The 21,432-nt window shown below is 43.1% G+C and overlaps 2 protein-coding genes across 3 annotated transcripts in view; one reads left to right on the forward strand and one right to left on the reverse strand.

The window, feature by feature from the left end:
• ATF7IP (activating transcription factor 7 interacting protein) overlaps positions 1-15,789 on the forward strand; it is an 83,230-nt gene extending 67,441 nt beyond the window's left edge. The window contains exons 12-15 of one of the 2 annotated variants that reach the window (XM_050325287.1): positions 4,846-5,022; positions 5,962-6,147; positions 9,322-9,431; positions 10,865-15,789. In XM_050325287.1, the coding sequence (XP_050181244.1) occupies positions 4,846-5,022; positions 5,962-6,147; positions 9,322-9,431; positions 10,865-11,281 (890 nt within the window). In that variant the 3' untranslated portion in view covers positions 11,282-15,789. The remainder of the gene's footprint in view (positions 1-4,845; positions 5,023-5,961; positions 6,148-9,321; positions 9,432-10,864) is intronic. The other variant, XM_050325288.1, reaches the window with a different exon arrangement.
• Positions 15,790-20,628: 4,839 nt separating this feature from the next.
• PLBD1 (phospholipase B domain containing 1) overlaps positions 20,629-21,432 on the reverse strand; it is a 38,181-nt gene continuing 37,377 nt past the window's right edge. Inside the window, exon 11 of the mRNA XM_050325298.1 lies at positions 20,629-20,883. Coding sequence (XP_050181255.1) covers positions 20,716-20,883 — 168 coding nt within the window. The 3' untranslated portion in view covers positions 20,629-20,715. The remainder of the gene's footprint in view (positions 20,884-21,432) is intronic.

Genomic DNA, 21,432 nt, shown 5'->3' on the forward strand with positions numbered 1-21,432 from the left:
GCTATATTTCTACTATTGGAGATAAAATTTTCTTTCTATATAGTCCTTAAATGCATGTCCCTGCACTGCATTCTGAAGTCCAGACACCAGGAAGTTTGATTCCTCTGGACAACCTCAATAGCTATTTGTCCAGCTAGTGCATTCAGGTTCTATACAAACATTCATAATAGCTTAACTTGCTTTATTTGTATTCCTCAAATGTAGAAAATCATATTGGCATGTGGTAGCATTTCTTTCAGTGAAAAAGAAATCACAGCCATGGAATGGTTTGGGTTGGAAAGGATCTTAAAGATCATACCGCTCTAACCCCTCTGCCATGGGCATGAAACACCTTCCAGTAGACCAGGTTGTTCAGAGCCCCATCCAGCCTGACCTTGGACACTTCATGTGATGTTATCACCAAAAGTGGAGTGGGTGTGGTATAGAAGTATTAGGGAAGCACAATGTAATCCAGATAGCTAACCATCTGGTTCTTTTATCAGTAGAGAATATGTGGTGGACAGTGAATTGAGTATGAGCCAACAGTGTGTTCTCATTTCAAGTAATTACTCCCCCCATATTGACACTGATGGGACCACTGCTGAAATACAGTGTTCAGTTTTGGCTTCCCTTCCTTGAGCTCAGAAGAGTTGTGGTAGCGCTGGAGAGGGACTCACAGATGGTGTCAGGGTGGTGGGGGCCTGGAGTGCATGACCTGTGAGAAGAGATCAACAGACCGTGGCATATTTGGCAAAGAGCAAAGCAAAAGACAATGTAATAGCAGCCTACAACCACTTGGAGGATCGTTACAAAGATGATGGAGCACAACTTCTCAGGAGAGCCATGAACTACAAGTTCAGGAGGCTCACGCTGAGCTTGAGGGGAAAAGAAATCACCACAGTGCAGCACAGAGCGATGGCAGAAGCTCCACTCTCAAAATGTTCTTAAGATTCAGCAGGGCTTTGAATTAGTGTTGGTGACAGTCCAACTTCAACAAGAAATTGGACTACATGGCCACTAGAGGTCCTTTTCAGCCAGGATTTTGAATTGCTGAGCTGAGTGGCAGAATAGCTCAGGCAATCACTGTCATCTCTTCTGCATGTTAGTTCTCAAAAAGATAAAAAAAAGTTGGTTGCCCTGGGATTGTGCAAGCCTGTCAGATAAGGTTAACCTTCCCAGTCCTACTTTAACATTCTGTAAAAGACACCCAGCAGATAGATCTAAATGGATTTATGGTATGTTTTAAAGTAATGTGTCACAGTATTGTAATGTATTTCAGCTAATCTTTTTCTATCAAAAGTAACGTTTCCCAGAGAGTTTTTTTCTCCCTGATTGCATTAAGTAGATTTTAATTTCACAATTGCCATAAAAGATCAACACTGTGGTTGCATGTAAGATGCTTCTCTAGGCCAGGAGTGCTACGGAGTTGTAGCTCAATTACAGTATAGTAACTTAATTCTTCCTCAGTTTCTTTGTTGGGGCTTGAGCCTGTATCTTAAAAATTTCTCCAGTGGGATATTCTGAGATTCTTTCCCCTTAGATGTCACATTTTAGAAAACTGTCCTTCCATTAGGAGGAAGGTTAATGGGGTACTTTCAGGCTGGGTCAGCTCCTGTGTGTCTATGCACTGCAAAGCAGAATCTAGACTCTTGCTGACAGTCTGAAATGATGCTGATTAGTTAATGTTTAGAGTTTATGTGAGAGTCAGTATTTTTACATAAGCTGTAGAAACACAGGAACCAAAACCCTAGTAAAAGCTTGAGTTTCACAATGCAGTGAGAATAGATCACTAGGCTTTTTGAGTAAGTTTCTTGGGAGTGTGTTCTGATAATAATCAGGTTAAACAGAGGAAGAGTACACTTCTGACAGCTTTTGTATAATCATATGCATCTGTATACCTTTGGCTAAATTTTTTTTCCGCTGCCCTTTGTTTACAGCAAATGTGCAGCAAGTTTCATGTTGTTCTAGATTTATTGGTACACAACCTCCAAACAGAAAATACCTCAGGCATTATGTTGTTTTCTGCAGGAATACTAGTTCAGCATTAATTCAAGTAGAAGAGAAACACTTACATAGTGTTCTTGGAAACACTCAGATCCTGATTATTTTCTTTAAAGCATTGTCACCCACATATAAAGTAAACTTAAAGATGTTACTTGTATTAGGTACTTAAATAGATATTAATATCTACTAATATTTAATAATACCTGACACGTGCAAAAATTGTTAATGAAAGTGTTGTGTAACCTTCAAGAAAGCATGTTAATAATTTCTGTTCGGAACAGTTGCCAACCTTTCATCAGAGTATTCTAGATGCTTTTGTGTCTGCAAGTATCATACTTGTGTTTTGGACCTTGCAGTCCTTTTTATATTTGTATAGCACACAGCGTCAAATTATTTTATAAGATTATTAAAACAAAAGAGTAAAATGACTTTGTGATCTAAGAAAGGTATGTTCCACTTTATTTATTTTGTAGGAAAAATTGTTGAATACATAGTATCAGGTTTTTATTTTATAAGGTGTTTGATTAAAAAAATCTGTAGTTTCATGGATCTTCTTTATTTTCTTATTCTTGAACATCCATATGGCATGTTTGCTGTTTTGTAATCCCCCTGTGCCAGTTATGAATTAGTACAGTGTTTAAAACTCCTTCATGCTATAACTGCAGTGTTGTAGGCCCAGTTTCTGGTGTGGAAATTAGCCCCCCCTTCTTTTCCATTTTGTGTGTCAGATTAGGATTTTTCCTTACACCTCCAGTAGTAATGATTTCCATATTATGCTCATTCCATAAATCAGATTTTTCCATCTCCTGTAGGTTTATATTTGTTACAAATATGATGCTGTGTTCATTTAATATTGGAACTGTTCCTTAATTACTTTTAGCCTTAGTCCTGTGCTTACTGTGCACCAAGTCATCCTGTTTTTCTTGCTGTTTTTTTTTTTTTTTTTATTTACATAGCCTTTCCCATTTGTTTCCAGATATTTAGTGAACTCTAGATGGTTATCTTTCATCATTTCCTGTGGCTGGTGCAATCCTGACCTAGTTTCCACCAACTGGAATGTCAGCAGGGTTCTTGATTTGTCAAGGATAAATGAACTTGCTCTGTGTGAGATTAAAAATATAACTTAAAAAGCTCTCACATTTGTCCAGACCAACATTTTCCTAGAAAAAACCTCTGCATTTTTACAGCAGTAGTGCGTCTGGGATTTTACTCGTTGGATTATAAGCACATCTTCTAAGTCATGACTAAGAATGCACTTACATCACTTCAGTTATTCAGTGGTAGTTGAAATGTGCATCAGTCTGTAAATATTTAAAGTAAACAGATATGTGCATCTGTATGACTGTCTTCAGAACCAAGCAACTTGCTGAACACTGGGAAATTTCTCATACTCATGGAAAGTAAAGGAAGCTTGAACCATCACAAGGCCTCTTAGTTGATGAAAGAGCCGGAAACACCTCACCTTTTGTTTTCAAAATGAGCATCCCTTTACTGCTCCTTTTATAGACTTTGAAAAAAAAAGAAAGACAATTGCATTTTTATCAAATGGCTTCAGTGAAGTAACTTGGCTCTTGAGTCTACAGAAAGGTCTACAATTCATATTGGTTTATTTTTGAGGTCTTTAATTTGGGGATATGATTTGGGGAGATTGTGGCAGTGTTGGGTTGACAGTCGGACTAGATGATCTTGAAGGTCTCTTCCAACCTTGATGATTCTGTGATTCTGTAATTGTGTTTCATAGAATCCTGTAGCAGTTTCTGAAGGGTACTGTTACTTCAAGCTGTTAGTAACTAGTGTTAAAGGCAGCTCGCTGAGACCATCAAAATTGTCTCAAACTGCTAAAACCCACAAAATTTTGAGTTATGCTGCCATTAACCCTGTTCTTAATGTTTGAAATCTAGTTGGTATACTTAATTGAAAGTTTCAAAAAGGTGTTCTTCACTATATTGTTTTCTGAAGACTAAAATGAGTGTTAACGTATTTTTATCTTTATATTACATGCTCCTTTACTAAATTAGTGGCTGTTGCATGTACAGTTAGGGCAAATCTTTTTTGAATGAGCGCCCTTAAAACCTACTCATTTATCTTGTGCTTTTTAGCTCTCGATGGTGTCTTCTCTGCCCACTATTACTCTAATCTAGTTGAACTATCCAGGCAAAAGCTTCTCAATTCTTCTTTATTCAACTTGTGCAGAGGCTTGATTAGATATGGACTTGCACTCTAATGAATATTTTATGTTGTCACAAATAAACTAAGGGAGGAAAAAATGTTGCTGTAGTGAACTACAGATACAGACACTATTTGTCACTTCTCACAAGTCAGTAAGTCACGTCAAGGAGGATGTCAATGTGAGAAAACAAATTTTCCTTATAAAGTTTTCTACAAATAATAAAATGATTCTTCTTTACAAGCAAATAGCATGAAAATTCAAAACAGCAACAAACAGGACTGACTAACAGATTGAACAAAGGAAAGAGTCAGTAAATAACAAAAAGATGTAAGCACCAAAGGCCTTTTAAAGGGCTTAGGATATCTTTTTTTAAAGACTTTGGCATGGTGTTCCATTACATTCAGGTTTCCAAACTGCACTGAAATATGCAGACCTCATGATGATAGGATAAAACATTATGGAGTGAGGTGGGGGAGATTACAATGAAGAAAGTGAGGGGAGTTGAATGAATTTTCTGCAGATTTGTTTGCAGAATGGAAAGGTCAAAGAAATGTAATGCTCAGAAATACACTCACTATTCTGTAAATGAGGGACAGGGGAAAGAGATTTTAAAACTTTGTGATGTTTAAAATTCTGATTCAGAAATGAAAATTTCTGTTTGCTGTTGTTTATAACTTTCTTTTATTGTAAAGCAGATGGCAAGAAGCCGAAGCAGAACCAGACACCAGTTACAGGACTGAGCACACCCACCCAGCCCTTGGCTCGGCCCTTGCAGCCCAGTGTGCCACCTCTGCAGCCAAACCCTGTGCAGCAGACAGGTGTGCCAACCAGTGGGCCTTCCCAGACCGCTGTACATGTGTTGCCTACAGGTAACTTCATCTTACTTCATCACAGTGTGTGTGAATACAGGGACTGATGTTTTTTCTTAAACTAGATTCTTGTGTGTTCTATCTTGTGCTAATCTTTTCAAGTGAATATTAAGAACGTTTGGATCACTTCTTAATCTTTCATTCTGGTCAGTTTCCCATAACTTTTTTTCTTTTTTCCCCCAAAAAATGTTGAAGTAAAGGGGAAAAATAATGTTATTGGTTTGGAAAGAATTCAGGATCAAATTAATTCCATGGGGAGGAAGAAATCCTACTAAGGATGGGTCATGGAAGTTATTAAGTATATGGTTGTTTGTAAAAGTGAAGTAGAGAAAACCCGTAATAGCTACCTTATTTAAGTAATGGGGAAAAAATATTATCTGTCCCTGTGCACTTGGCAGTTAGTTACTCCTTTTGACAGAGTGAGTGGCAAGGCTGGCATTGAAGTTCTATCCCTAGATAAATATTATTTTGTCTGTACTGTGATTAAGTTTTTCCCCTTTCTTTCTAACATAAAGAAACATAGATCCTCCTTTTTTCCCCCTTATTTTACTCTATTTTTCTGTATATGATTGTTGAAGATTAGTTGGTGTTGAAATTGTCTTATGACTGATCTGTTCTGCTGACTCTTTAGTGGTGCGTTTTAGATTCTCCACCACTGTCCTTACATTCAGGACCTTTGGGAACAGGGGAGGTATAATATTTATCTTTTCTTTTAGAAATTTGTATGTATATTGACATTAAGATTTCAGGTGAAAATATGTTTCTTCAGACTGTTTTCACTTTTCTTGCATTATCAAAATCAGATAGAATTTCACAGAGACAGTTTTAAATTTACATGACTCAGATGAGTCAGTTTGCCAAAGGAGATGTGTACTCTAGAATAGGTATATAGCTTCATGTAATGGAATTCGATTCCAGGGTCTGTCTGTCTTTTTTCAGCTCCGACAACAGTGAATGTAACTCATCGGCCCGTGACTCAAACTGCTCCAAAGCTTCCTATACCAAGAACCCCTGCTAACCATCAGGTGGTCTATACCACTATTCCTGCACCACCAGCTCAGAATCCTGTAAGAGGAGCTGTCATGACAAATCCAGGTTTAAGGCCAGTCAACCCGCAGGCTGGAGGTAGGGGATGATTCCTTCCATGCACTTGTTACTGTGACACTACCTCATGGATGTGGGATTTAGTTTGTTTGTTTGGGTTTCCTGTTTGGTCTCTTTACAATACTGCTCCAAGTTACAGAGATTAAGGGGTTTTTTCCAGCTTACAGACTTGAGAAAAATCTTAGGCTACTAAGAAATTCTACCTGCAGCTATGTGAATAAAGAAAAACTGTATTTAAGTCATCTCAGGCACTAGCTCTGCCAATTAAGCATCTCCAGATGACATACAGTGTACTTTACAAGGTAGCAGAAGGGAAAATGTTCCATGGAAAGATGGAGACCATTCTTTTATTATGGTATAAGATTAAAACATATGTATATGTAGTAAATCATGTTCGATTTCTTGTATAAAGGTCATATTTCTCTCAGGCATCCTAATATCATTCCTTACAAATCTCTAATGTCCTATGCTCACCTGTCTCAGTTTAATGAGATTGAAGTGTTTGCTAAGGAGGATGAGTTAAGAGGAAGACCAAGCTCCTCCCTCTCAGCAACTGTAAATCTGAAATTAAAAGGCTCCAGTTGAGGAAAGACAGAGAAAGAAAAGATAACAGCCCTTTATTAAAAGATATATGTGTAAAGGCAGCACAAAAAAAGAGCAAAAAAACCCCAAACAACAATCCTGCACCCAAGGTTCCCACCAAAAACAGTTCAGTACTTTCCGCCTTTCAGCGCAATTCTAACCACGATCAACAGGGGGCACTGTTGGCTCTCCGGAGGAGCAGAGCCGGCAGGTGCTCTGTGTTGGCCGGCAGGGGGCGCTGTTGGGCTCTGGCGGTCGCTGTGTGGGGACCCCTGTGCGCGGGAGAAATCAAAAATTGAGATCTTCCCCCTCCCCTTCCTCCCCCCGAGAAGGGGAAGGGGAAAAAGGGGTTCATCCCATGAACTCACACTGTCGGCGGCTGGCTCTGGCTGGGATTTCCCCGCTTCATCAATGGGTACAAGCTGCTGCCAACATGGGAATGGAGGAGGGAAGGGACGGCTTCTTCCCTCAAAGGTTCCGCCGCAGATGGTCCTGGCTTCTCTGCTGAAATCCAAGGCAGGTCCAGGCTGTGGGCAGAACAGGGCGCAAGAGAATGGAGGCAGACCGAGGCCAAAGGCAGCCAGATGACCCTGCCAAAAACAAAATGAATTTCAGAGCCCCCACCCTGTCCACACACACACCTTCCCTGAGTCAGGGCAGAAGTAAAGTGAGGATGCGGTTTCCCGAGGAGAAAAAACCCACCTCCCCCCCCAAGTCTTTCGAGACCATTAGCCTGGAATGTGGGGCTGCTGGCTAATTCTTTTGTGCATGTGAATCATAGAATCATGGAAAGGACCTCTGAGATCATCAAGTCCAACCCTTGATCCAACACTGCCATGGTTACTAGACCATGCCACTAAGTTCCACATCCAGTCTCATCCTTAAAAACCTCCAGGGACAGTGACTCCACCCGCTCCCTGGGCAGCCCATTCCAATGTCTGATTACCTTCTCTGTAAAGAACTTCTTCCTAATATCCAACTTAAACCTCCCCTGGCAGAACTTAAGACCGTGCCCTCTTGTCTTACTGATAACTGCCTGGGAAAAGAGACCAACCCCCACCTGGCTACGACCTCCTTTCAGGTAGTTGTAGAGAGTGATGAGGTCTCCCCTGAGCATTCTCTTCTCCAGACTAAACAGCCCCAGCTCCCTCAGCCTCTCCTCACAGGACTTGTGCTCAAGTCCCTTCACCAGCCTGGTTACTCTTCTCTGGACCTGCTCCAGCACCTCAATGTCCTTCCTGAACTGAGGGGCCCAGAACTGGACACAGCACTCCAGGTGTAGCCTCACCAGCGCTGAGTACAGGAGAAGGATCACTGCCCTGCTCCTGCTGGCCACACTGTTCCTGATCCAGGCCAGAATGCCACTGGCCTTCTTGGTCACCTGGGCACACTGCTGGCTCAATCCAAACTTCAGGTCCCTTTCTGCCTGGCTGCTCTCCAGCCACTCAGTCCCCAGCCCGTAGCTCTGCATGGGGATGTTGTGGCCAAAGTGCAGGACCCGGCACTTGGCCTTGTTGGATTCTAATAGGTGAGAAATAGCCAACTCAGGTGACTGTCTATCCTACAGGAGTTTGTACAGCTTCATCAGCTTCTTAGATCGATGTGCCAATAGGAAAAAGATGTGAAGTACCTATCTAGTATTTAACGCTTTTATTATAAAGTACTGAAGTTCGGCACTCTGAGTTCCCTGCCTCGGACTTGCAGATCATGAACTTCTGTGATTGTAGCTTGGTGGATGTTTATATAGAGAAAAAATTGCCATTCAGTAGCTGCAGTTTCCTGATACGTGTTGCTCTGCAAGCTTATCTTCTGGAGTATTAGAATACTTCCATCTCACAGAGGTATGGAACTAGGGGATGGTAGAGATTGCCCCGAAACTTGTACTTCTGGACAGAAATGGAGGGACACTCTAAACAACCCATAACAATGAGCAAAAGCTTTGAGCTCACAGCACATACCTGTATGAATAGATGAAATGTTACTTAAGAGAATTAGATGTAGTATAAAATGAATGAAAACTTGGTAGCTTGCAAGAGTTTTGGATATTATCTACAAGGCTGTAAAACTGCCTAGTTTATTCCTGCCAGTCAGATCAATTTGCTGTGGAAATTAATTAAATGATGATGCCTGTGAGTAATATCCATCATGGTGTCTGTTCTTTGAGGGAGGACAAGTTTCTTGAACTGTGACTTACCTTTTTTGTTTTCAGGGCCACCCACAGCACAGTTTCCTGAGTGGATATCAGTGCTGCAGAAGCAGCATTTATCTTTTCTGAGTCTCAAAGTGATGTAGTTTTTCTTTTCATACTTAAGCTCCCTGTATCTCTCCCCTCTTCCACTCCCCACCCATTTCTTTCATGCTACAAATTATTAAAGCAAGATTTTACCCCCTCTGCAAACATAAACATTTGCTTCTCTTCTCCTTTCACAGCTTCAGGGTGGGAGGTGATTCTGTTGTTAGGCAGTGCTTCAGCAGTCTGCTGGAAGATTGAGGAGAGTGTGTCTGTCTGAAATTTGGTTTCATCCAGCTGAACCAAGGAGTTGGTCTTCCAGTGTTCTGTTTAGCTGATTGTAATTATTGAATACTCAAAAGTATTCATTGTGCTTCTTACAGGGATGGCAGTACGAATGCCTCAGACAACCTATGTTGTGAACAACGGGCTGACTCTCGGGTCTGGAGCACCTCAGCTGACAGTGCATCATCGGCCGCCGCAAGCACATGCTGTGAGTGGTGCTTTTCAAATTCCTGGATGCAATTTACAGGCCTGTCTCTGCATTAGTACCTCTCAGATTGCTTTTTAGCATGAACTGCAAAATAGTGATGTGTCTTCTAGACACTTTTTAGCCAGTTCACCTGCACAGCACCACCCAGTCGTCTACAGCAACTTCTGCCCAGACTGGTAAAAGCTGTGCAATGTGTTAGTTTACCCTGACCTTCTCCAAATCACCAGTAGCACATACTGAAAAATAGTACATGAATTGTCTGCACTGACTTGTGGAGTCAAGGGTACAGAAGAACTACCACTAAAAACGTTTAGTCGTAGTTTGGCTATGAATTGGCTCACCAGCTTTTCAGTACAACTGTTTGCAAAACTGAGGAAATAGAACATGTAAACAAGATCCCCAAGGTTGCCAACTCTGTATTTCAGAGAGGTTTTTTTAATTGCTGTTGGGGGTGATTGCTTCTGCATTGACTCAAATCCCTTTTTGCAGGTATTTAAGAATTTTTCCTGACTCATTTAAATAATTTCAAGTAAGTTGCCTGCACACTCGCTGTTGGGCAGCTGCATTACTTATGGTGTCCTGAAATGGTAAATATATTAGCAAGAAGGTGGCTTACCATTCTTTCAGTATAGACACCATTCAACTTCATGCATTCTCCAGTGACAAATAATGAGACTAAATCAAGCCAATATCACACAGAACACTTAAGATGCCAAAATCTACCCCAGATTCCAACCTGAAAGACCCCAGGCTTGAAAAATAAGAAAATTTCATACTCATTGTAACCATGTTCCTAAATTTGTCTTAACTGGCATAAACAAGAGAGCTAGGACTGGTTTTGCAGTATAAAAAAGAGATATCACTGGAAAGAAACATTTTTACCCTTATTTCAAAATTTTCTGGAAACTGAGGCTGAGCTTCTGTGATGAATTTAAGGTGATAAAATCCATATATAGCACCATTAACCTTTCTTCCATTTGTGACTGAAAAACCTGTCTGTTGAAAAGATGATGAGCAGTCAGCTTAATGCACTGCCTGGGGTGTTTTGGGTAATGGGGGAACAGCAGCTCAAACATAGATTGGCTCTAAGTCACTGTGAATCTGCCTACTTAGTTCTGGTAAAGAGCACAGTGTTCACTCCATCCCCTCTTGGCTGGGAAGCAAAGAGGATATAGGGAGATAACTGTGGCAATGATCAACTGTAGAGCTACAGATTTATATGTGAATAACATAAGAATTTATGGCACCCTTGGTCCCACCCCTTCTCAACATTTGCTGCTGCTCCCTTGCCTCTGCACACAGGACTGAAAGTTGTGGTGGCTGGGTGATTGCAGGCTCATTTCCTTCTAGTTAACCTGGAGAATGATCAATTAAAGCTGCCTTCCAACTCCTGTAAACTCTGACCTTTCCCTTGTTGCCCTTATGCTGTTTAGGAGCCACCACGCCCTGTACATCCTGCCCCACTTCCAGAGGCACCACAGCCACCGCGTCTGCCCCCCGAAGCTGCCAACACTTCTCCACCTCAAAAGCCCCAGCTGAAGCTGGCACGGGTACAGAGCCAGAATGGAATTGTGCTGTCATGGAGTGTCATGGAGGTGGACCGGAGCTGTGCCAATGTGGACAGTTACCATCTCTACGCCTACCACGAGGACCCGAGTGCCACTATGCCCTCCCAGTGGAAGAAGATCGGGGAAGTGAAGGCCCTCCCTCTCCCTATGGCATGCACTCTTACACAGTTCGTGTCTGGCAGCAAATACTACTTTGCAGTCCGGGCTAAGGACATCTATGGACGTTTTGGACCCTTCTGTGACCCCCAGTCCACAGATGTGATCTCTTCTCAGAGCAGTTAAACAGAGATCTTTGGAGGCTTTAAACCTGCCCTGGTACCAAGAATTACCCCAGTTGTGGGGGGAGTTGATCCCATGCATGTAATTCACTTTTAAATCCACTCTCTGCAGGATTATTTCAGACAGTTGTGTGATACACTACATGCATTTAGAACCAAAAGAAAAATAAAGTGTCACCTGCAGCAAGAGAACCTGTTTTTTCTGAATAGTTCATGTCATGGGCCATTTGAAAATTTCATTTTTGCATCCATGACAGCTGTTCCATATAGATACCTACCTACCCTTTATCCAAGGCCATACTGAATGCCTGGGATTCTGCTTCTGAGTGGGAACAAAATAGTAAATTACAGTTTGTCTGAAGCAAAACATACACATTTGTACTGGAAGACTGAGTGGTCTGGTCTTACTTTACCAACTGGAATGAGCTCTCTGAGGGGAGGGAAGGGAACTTCTAGTCTGGTCAGTAACCCATATATGTCTAAATTTGGAGGTGGGGGGGGGAGGAATCACCCCACAACCTCCTACCTCTTATAAATAAGAACACTCCTACTTTCACCATCCTCCCCCACTCACCCTGGGAGCATTCCCAGGTCATATCTGAAAGTGGATTGTAGAGCTGCATTCACACCTCTCTAGTTCAGACAGTTTCTCTGCCCCTCCCCTCATACATCCAACCCTATTTTTTAGATTTATTTTGTGCCTTAAAGAATAATTTCAAAAATAAAATGTAGCCAGATACCTTGTGGTGTTTTTTTACTTGCTTGGAGTTATTTTTCCCTTTACCCTTCTAGTCTTTCATTAGTGCTTCTCATTTTCCAGGCCTGCAGTAATTATTATTTCTGTAAAGACCAGGAAGTGTAACATCTGCTGACGCTGAACTTGTTTTTATCTGCATTCTATCTGAGTATCACTCAACCCTTTCCTTACTGTAATTCTCGAGCAGTTGTTTTTGTCCTGTCAAGAATAATATTAGAGTATACAGACAGTGTTTTCCACCAGAGCCTTTCCCAGTTCTTTTGGGAAAGCTGTTTGCTGCAATTCAGCCAAAGAAGAAACCTCCGTGGTTCTGCCTCCTGGCACTCAGTTTGGATGTTTAGTGAGTACAGAAAGAGAAGTTGGCTTCCCAGTTGTCTTCTCTCTCTCAGCACCTGCCTGCCTCTGCAAAAAGCCAACACAAAGGAGTTTAGAAACTATTTTAGACACTGGCCTAAACCTTGTGAGTAATTGCAAATGTTAATAGATGCTTTCATGATGCTTCTGAGCTGAGAAAAGAAAATTGGTGCATCTGCCCTGCTGTCGTTGACAAGTTAAACTTGCTGTTTGCAGAGCCAAGTTGTAACTAACCTGGACAAGAATATGTATGTAAGGTTTTGATTTTGGCAATTTTCAGTTGTTTTCCTGCCCAGCAAAACCAGACAATGGGTTTAGAGGGGGAAGATTCTTTTTTTTAATCCAGTGTATAGCAAAGCTGCAGAGTATGACATTTTTTCATTTCAATGCCCTTTTTTCTTACAACCAGTGTTGTAAGTGTAAAGCAAGGTTGAAAAAGTATCAGAAAAATTAAATCCCAAAACAGGACTGGTAAAATATACTATCAGATTGTGGGTTCTTTAGCAGTGTTCCTTTTGAGAACTTTTAACGGTGAAAGAAATTGCATTGTAGACTTTTGTCTGGTTTACTGCACTCCTTGATGTAGCTGGGATTGTCACTTCTGTCAAGTGAGTAACAACTATTCTCGGTATAGAAACCTGCATTTAAAATACAGCAGTTCTGTTGATTTGGGCAAGCAAAAATTCTGGCTAAATCCAAGTATCACCAGAGAAGGTTCACACCAACTCTCATGTATGATTGATTTTCTCTGAACTACAGCTGTCCCTGTATTTCTGGTGCTAATAATCAAAAATGCCTTGAATTTTTTCTATGTTTAATTATTTTTGCCTATTTCAAGGAACAATTACTTAATAATGCATTTAGTCTAAAGTGGGGTTTTTATAAAGCCAGTTCTGTAGTAGAGCTTAGAGCAGTTCTTTCCAGTTGATTGCTGCCAAGTCCTCCTTGGGCAATTTTTTTTTTTAATGTGTCTTTGAGATGGTACCAAAGAGCCCTTGGCCGTATCAGTACAATGAGGTTTTAAAAGTTAAAATTAGACTACAGCCTGGAATTAATGCACTTAATTGTGATTCTAGCCCAAACAATAAATGAGCTTTTCTATAGTTTGTGCTTGCATTTAGATCTCCGTTGTTCTTAGGTTTGTCTTGTTTGGGAAAGGCAGGGGGTGCTAGTCCTGTGTTTGTTAGAATCTTTTTTCTATCCTTCAGTAAGGTATTATTAGGGATGGTCTGGCATTCCATTTGGAGGTTTTGCAAGTTGCATCCTTAGAGACAGAAGACTCATCTTTATTTACTCATGTTCTTCATTGAACTGATTGTGAAAACTGGTTTCTGGCTTAACAGAGACCCCCTATGCTAACAAACGAATATTGCTTAGTTCCTTACCTCACGGCACTTATCCCTGTGTGGTGGAGTGGCTGGTTATTTTATTATGCTTTACCTCCCAGAAAGAATAAAGCTACTGAGAAACTAAATTTCTGTTAGCAACAATCAATCAGAAATAATTTGTTTCATTTAATAGAATTTTGAAAATATTTAATAGAATATTTGAAAGTATTACCAGAATATTCAGGAACATTCATTACAGGTCTGTTACTACTGTGTCTCTAGACTGGTCTCTTTCATTAGTGTGAATTGCTTGAGCCTTCCAATAATCCACTTTTAAATATGCTAAAAATCTCTGTATGGCTTTTAAGTGGAAAAGTTGGTTTTAGTTTCTTCTCTGCACTTGATGCAAGTTTTTCCATCTGACTTTCAGTAGCCTGGTATAAATTTGTTCCTGACTGGATGTTTTGCTGCTGCCTCTGGGTACATGACATTTGCGCAGTACCACCGTGGATTTAGTTTCCCGTGTTTTAGCAAACACAGCACTGATTCTACAGCTGTGTTTTCCGTCATTATTTACTTTCTTTTGTGTTTTAGGTTTGGGTTGTGTGTCACAACAGCCTCTCGATGTCCAGGTTGAATGTAATTTGAGTTAGTCCATCTACTTGGAGAGGAGCCCTGCTGTGCAGTGCTGATGGCAAAATGCCATTCCTGTCCACTGCATTTCTCCTGGTTACAGCTTCACTGGCCTCTTTTATTTTGCTCTATGTCTAAAAAGGCTTTATTGGATACAAAAAATGAAACCCTTGGAGGGGGGCAGACCGCAACTGTAGCATCTGTACTGCGTCTGCAGGGGCAGCTTCAGAAAGCACAGGGGTGCAGAGGCAAGTTCCGCCCAGCCTGTCAGCAGCTTCCCTAGGAGTAGCAGTTGGGTTTAGACTTTGCTCCTTTTAGTTGTTTGTACTACCTTGGCCGTGTTAGACCACTGAGCACAAGCACTGAGACACTCACCCATTCCCAAGGTTTTTAGCACTAGGCTGGAAACACCCATGGTGTTCTCCCTGTAAAATTAAGGGGTCTTGCGCTGCTTCCTTTGAAAATGAAGGCAAAACCCCTTGTGCCTTCACTGGGAGCATGACTGGACCCAGTAGTAGAATCTGAACACCATTTTGTACTGTAACAAAAACAGTCACTTCAGCCCACCCGTCATGCTGTTTGTCTTAAATGTCCAATAAATTAAAACCTATATTGTATGTAGGGATGGGTCACATTTGTTGCTGCTCCTTAAACAGCCATTCCCCAGAATAAGTATTGCGTACACTGTAAGAAATCAAACTGTGATTCTGCCTTCTTATGAACTCTTTTGAGTATTTTCCTTTAGTCAAAAATATCTATGCAGATATTTTAAATAGAAGCTTGATATATTAAATATATATTTTTTTAATTTTGCTGATTTGGGTTGGGCTGGGCATTATATGAAAACACCGGAGGGAGAGGAGTTCAAATGAAATTGAGTCAGCCCTGCTACCCAAATCCGTATTCCCTTCAAAACATCTTCTGAGGGGAGAAGGAAAATAATAAGGATAGCTAGGAGAAAGCAAATGAATGATTTTTCCTTTTCATTCCTTTTAAGTTAAAAATGCATCTTTATTTCTTATCGTGGTTATGCAGGCTGAGCATTCTTCTCTTTTATATACATATACACATGCATATATATACACATATATATATATTTGAGGTGCTGTCATAATTTAATGAGTTGTAGCTGTAAATAAGATAACTGGGTAGTAGCTGTTTGGGGAGTCCTCTTCAGCTTTAGTAATTTATTGACTATTGGGAGTCAAACATGCAAAATCCTTTGTTGGGAAACTTCAAATCTGATTTCTTGTTTTGTTTTGCAGCTGGACTTGTAAATACAAAAGAACTGATTTAATGTCCAATTTAAACTGGGCAGTTGCCAGCTCTCCCCATTTTTGTATGTACTGTAGATTAGTGCGTGTCTGTATTAATTGTAGTGGGGTTTTGTCTGACAAGCCTGAAATTTATACTTTGAAATAAACTTCTGGGTTTTTAACATTCTGAGTCATCTGTGCGTAGTTCCTGACACCTCAGGAGACAACTCTCTCAAAAAACAGCCCAGAGCCTGCTTTTCCTCTTCAGAGGTGGTGCCACCTTGCTTAAGTAACACTCAGCCACCATAGTTTGGCTCTTGGTCATTCCCAGGGAAGCAACTGCATGGTGCTGCCCTCACAGAATCAAGAAACAAAAGCAGTGCTGTATCTTCTGGAAAGCCACCTTGCATGCACTTCTGCAAAGTTTGGACAGATAAAATCATGTAACCTGCTCCCCAGAGTTGCCCCAGAGGGGGTACAGGAATGGAAATCCAATTGCTGGTGCTGCTCCAAAAACAATCTTCTTCCACAGTGCCGGGTTTGATCTCTGAAAAAATAGTCACTCTTAGCAAGAAGCTCTGACCAAAGTACTGGAGATAACTTTGGTTTTTCACAACACCCTTCAGCATTAGTGCCTTGAAACAAGGGGTAACAAAAAGGGTGTTTCAGTGCAGGGATCTGCTCCCCACCCTGCTGCTTCAAGGGTAGAAGCCAGGAACCCCACCATGACATATGTTGCTCAACTTAACTGGTACCAATAAACTGCTGGACTAGACAGCAGTCTGGGAAAAGCTGCTTCTTTGACCCAACTCTGTTGCCGAATTGCAGAGAACTCAAAGTACTTAGAACTTGGAGTTACAGACATGCCTACCCCAAGTAAGTGCTGACCCTATACTTCGAGGGCTTATAGTTAATTTGTAATGGTAATAATTAGTGTCCTTGCACTTACTAAAATTTGCTTCAAGTCACTGACCAGAAGATAATGGACTCTTGTGAAGTGATGCCTCAGCACAATCCCACTTCAAAGTCCTGCGTTTCTCAAACTGCCTATTTAGACTAAGAGTACCTACTGCACATAGTTTAGAACATGAGTTTTATCATCAAATACAGTGTAACCACTCTGCTCAAGCACTGCTGTAATTGCAGCTTGTGCTGGAGTAAAGCGAAGTGAGTAAGGGAACATGCAGACCACTCACTGTTTTGCTGCAGGGTGGCTTTGGCACAGGCTCAATGGTAGGTCTGGAAAGGTGCCACAACCTCAGAGCAGAATGTACAAACAGCAAAGTGCACCTCTGCACGCCACCACGCTCCTGCTAAGGAAACTGGAAAAAAAAAACAAACCAGGAGCAGGCGAAGTAATCTGACCCAGCAGCACAGCACCAGGACACTGACCAAGCAACGGTGTTGGTTTCTCCCTCGGAAGTGCTGTTGGAGCCTGGTCTGGGCAGTGTCATAAGTTTGAAAAGAGAAATTGGGATTTTTTTTCCCCCAGTTTCCCCCCCCGTCCCCATCTGTTTTTTCCGGGAGGGGGGTGAGGGGACGGAGCGAAGCCGGACGCGCTGGGCAGGGCGCGCTCCCCCGGGAAATGCGGCTTCCACGGGGACGGCTGGGAGTCTGTGCTTCGATGGGGTTTAGATTTTGGTCGCGAACCGGATGGAGCAGGGAGCGCGGTTTCGGCCGCCTCCTTTTCTTTTCCTGAGAGGAAGGGGTTTTTTTCCCCACGGGACCGACTGAGAGAGAGAGAGAGACAGACCGACCCATCTCAGAGCGAGGTATTCTGCCTTCGGACGGCCTGTGGGAAAAAGGACTTTTTTTCAGTGCTGGCTGCGAGCACCCGCGGGTCTGAGCAGCTGCTGAACTGCCGGGACAGTCCTGCCTTTCCCCCACCCCTCCCCGGGGTGCCGTGGGTTTCTTCCCGCCCCCTGTCCCACCTGGGGAACTGGGACTTTATTTTGTTTCTTCTGAAAGTTTTTGATTGCACCATTTGTTGTCTACTCGGGTTTTGTTAGTAAAAAGCTGTTTCTTTTCCACCTGAAGTTTCTTAATTACTACATTGTAATCTTGTTCAACTAAGACAGGCAGGCACTGGTTAGACCTTGCATAGGTGTCTCCTGCTGCAGGACAGAGGGTGCTGTGACAGACCGTGGCCCGTCAGAACTAAGGCCAGTGTAGGGTATGATCAGTAAAACCAAGGGAGGTGAGTTTGCTAATGGAATTTCAGAAAAGGGAAATGGCAAAGGAAGTGAAAGCCTGCATTACATGTGGCAATTTTGGTGGTCCTGCTGTGAGGAGTCATTTCCTCTGTGGCATTGCCTAGTGACTGAACAGCAGGTTTCTTTTCCTTATTGCAAGAGAGGTTTATCACAGCCACCTCCATCTCCCTACCAAGTGTCTCTCCAGCCAAGCCTGAAAACCTGAAGAGTCAGAAGCCACAGGACTTGGAAAAACCTGGAAGCAGGGCGTGAAAAAGGGGGCAGCTTCTGCCACAAATCCTCTGCTTAGAGCAAACCTTCCTTTTTTTATTATTCTTAAGTGGGATCTGCAAAAGGGAATAAGATACTCAGAGACCTTTAAACTTCATGCAGCTGCCTGAGACTTATGCTGTCAGTCCTCTTGCCCCTGCAGGGCCATGCAGCCCTACTCAAAGCCTTCTCCTCTGGTCACTGGTGCAGCTGCACAGGGAAGAGGAGCTCCACCCAGTTGCTGTGGTCATGGCTGGCAGATCAACCCGGGCTGCTCTGCCAACAAATGAGGCACACAGGACAGCACAGTAAGAGGAATGCAGTGGCCTTTAACAGCACAATCATCAAAGGCAAAAAAAAAAAAAAAAAAAATCACAGTCACACAGAGTGAAGTCCTAAGACTCATAAGGTCCCATTGATGTAAATATTTACTCACAGAAAAGGACTCTTAAAAGTAAAGCTGTTTTTCCACAACGCTGGGTTGGAGCACAAAGCAGCTCCTGCCTCAGGGTAGAACACTAGGTGGGAGAAACACAGAGCTCCCATTTCCATGCACATTTGGCATGTCCTGGGCACATCACATGCCACACATCTCCACTCCCTGCAGGGGGAAGCATCTCGGTGTGCCCTGGATCAAGAACACTGTTCAACACAAATCACTTGGCAACTTCCTGTTCCCTGGGAATCAACTTTTATACAATACTCTTCCATTAGCATTTTCATATAAGATTGTGTGAAAAAGCAGAAAATACAACCTGCAATGTTTCTGTGTTTTCTAGGAGTGACAGGGGAGTCAAGCCATCCTCCAGCCCCTCTGTGCTTCTAGTTTCAAACAAGCAGCTGGTTCTTGGTCTTCCGCTTGCTGGCAGCTCAGATCCCTGCACTGCTCTTCATGACCCAGCTCCACTCCATCTTTTAAGTGTGCTCCTTAATGCCTGTTACAGCCTGTTCAATCCAACCTGTGCCAGTGGCTCCACCACCACAGGAAGGAGGTCTCTGCACAGAGAGCTTGGGGCGGGGATGAAGCACCTGGGGCAAGGGCTCACACAGAGGCCGAGGTCCCTGCAGTCCCAGCTGTGGGCAGGCAAAGCACCTTCACTGACAGAGAGCCTCAGGTAGGAGTAAAGAGGGAGTGCTGTGTCTAAAACTCTGCAACCATGGCAGCCTCCTCTCCATATATGCAGGTGGAGAGCACCCGGGCACCAAGCAAACATCACATATTAATCCTCCTCTAGCACAGGCACAGCTGCAACTGGCACAGACACCAATGCCTACACTTCATCTGTGTCATTTGGCTCAGTGAATTTTACCCAGCAAAGGACTGTACTGAAAAGCAAAAAACAGCTTTATAGTGAATACTTCAGCAGTTAGTAATTTTAAACAGTGCTCCCTTAACCCTGCACATGGCAAGGATGCTCTCTCCGGCCTTTCACACCTACCTCCTTCTACCTCAGCAAACAAAGCATTTCAGTCCCCGCATGGATTTTTCATCCTGAACAATAGCTTTGCTGTAACTTCTGGTCTCTCTCTTTCTTTGGCAGAAATCAGCCCTACTGTAACAACCAGATATTTAGGGTAGAACCTTGCCCACGTTGCAGTAACTTACTCCCTTCCCCATCACACAAACTAAACTCCAGGGGCTTGATTAAAACCTCACACTGCTCATCCTTCTTCACCTTCATAATATAGAGCAGTGCTGTGCACTGTTTAGCTTGGACCATCAAGGACATGTGGAAAGAGCTGTTTATTTTGTTTTACTTAATTACACGTATAAAACCTAGCACAAAACAGCCAAGTGACTCCACTCCTCAGCCCTGTGATCCAGCCCTGGCTCTCACATCCATCTCACTGTCACATTCCACTGCAACAGCTGAGGGAGCAGGTAAAGATGTCACCAACTGCATGGGCCAATCCATTTCAAGAGCAATCCACTGCAAGAGATCCAATGCACCACAGTTCTGTCCCTGCTGTTATGCTGTAGCCTGGGGCAGGGTGTGTTTCCAAAAGCATCAGGCTGCTTGCTTCCCTTCACCCCCTCTGGCAGACTGATCATTTCAAGCTGCTTTGGCCAGACAAAGAAAACCTTGCCAACATCACTGAAAGCCATGCCCTGTAGATAACAGACCAACCTGCCACGGGGAACAAAGCCTTGACTCTCTCCATTAGTGACATTCCTGGATGGGAAGCAACATATCTTGCAGCATAAATTGCAGGCACTGCTCAGACAAAAGGCAGACACCAAACTAATGCTGACATAAGGCCACCATGGCCCACAGCAGCCACCTGGCTCAGCCCAGCCCTGGAGACAGGTCCCATGTTGCCGCTAGAGACCGATCACTCTCACTGGTGGCACTGCTCTTCACTCCAGCTCTGGGAACAGCTGATGATGGCTCAGATCAACAGAAAGCTGTGCCACCTGCTTCCCATCAATCCTAGTCAGAGGAAGGGCTGCCCAAATAGCTCAGAAGAAAGTAACATGCACTGGGCCTGCACTGAAGCAGACAATGCCAGTACCAAGTGCCTAGCAGGCAGGACAGGGGAAAGCAGGTAAGGCGCAAGGATGTGGACATCCAGGTCGATTTATTACACACAAGAAATAAAATCTTCATTAAAAAAAAAAAATCCATTTGAGGCTACTGATGCTGGTTTTACAGGATCGGCCTCATGGTGACAAAATCAAAGTTGTAGGAATCCGGCAGGCCCTGGTGCCGCGTGCGGTTAAACCGTCTCCAGGTGAAGACAGGGAGCCCTCCCTCCACCGGAGGGCCGTTGATGGCAGAGGCTGTGAACGCTGATGCCAGGCGGAAATCTGACACCTGCAACAAAGGACAGGAGTTCAGGGCAAAAGCACTGCATGGTGTTTGACATCCCCATCCCTGACAGCGGAACAGCTCTGGGAGATTTGTTAACAGTGGAAGGGAAAGAAGCGAGCGGGGGAAATGCACATTGATCAGGCAGCATTTCTCCCCCGCACAGCAGGGGAGAAGGCTTCAGCAGGCAGACCAGGGTTCTGACCTGAGCTCTACTGCATGTTAAGAACTTGGGCTGTCCCCTGGGGCATGTTGGGGTAATTCAGGAATGGAGAAAAGGCAGCACAGAGTTAATATTGCTGCCCAGACTCCACCCTGTTCCTTCACTATCTCCTAAGAGGTTCCCAGCTTGCTCCATCTTCCCAAACTCCAACACTAAAATTGCCTGTAGTGTTTATAACTGAACAGGTTTCACCTCTGCTCGGGACTGCTTCTCTCAATGTCCCTCTTAGGTCCCCCTGTCCATCCCTAGCCCAGCCCATTCCCCTTGCCTAATCGTGCTGGCTAAGGCACCACAACCAGCGTGCACTGACCCCCTCCCTTATCAGACACCTC

Source organism: Myiozetetes cayanensis, unplaced genomic scaffold (genome assembly GCF_022539395.1).
Source record: "Myiozetetes cayanensis isolate MyiCay16 unplaced genomic scaffold, myiCay2020 scf3, whole genome shotgun sequence".
Classification (NCBI taxonomy): Eukaryota; Metazoa; Chordata; class Aves; order Passeriformes; family Tyrannidae; genus Myiozetetes; species Myiozetetes cayanensis.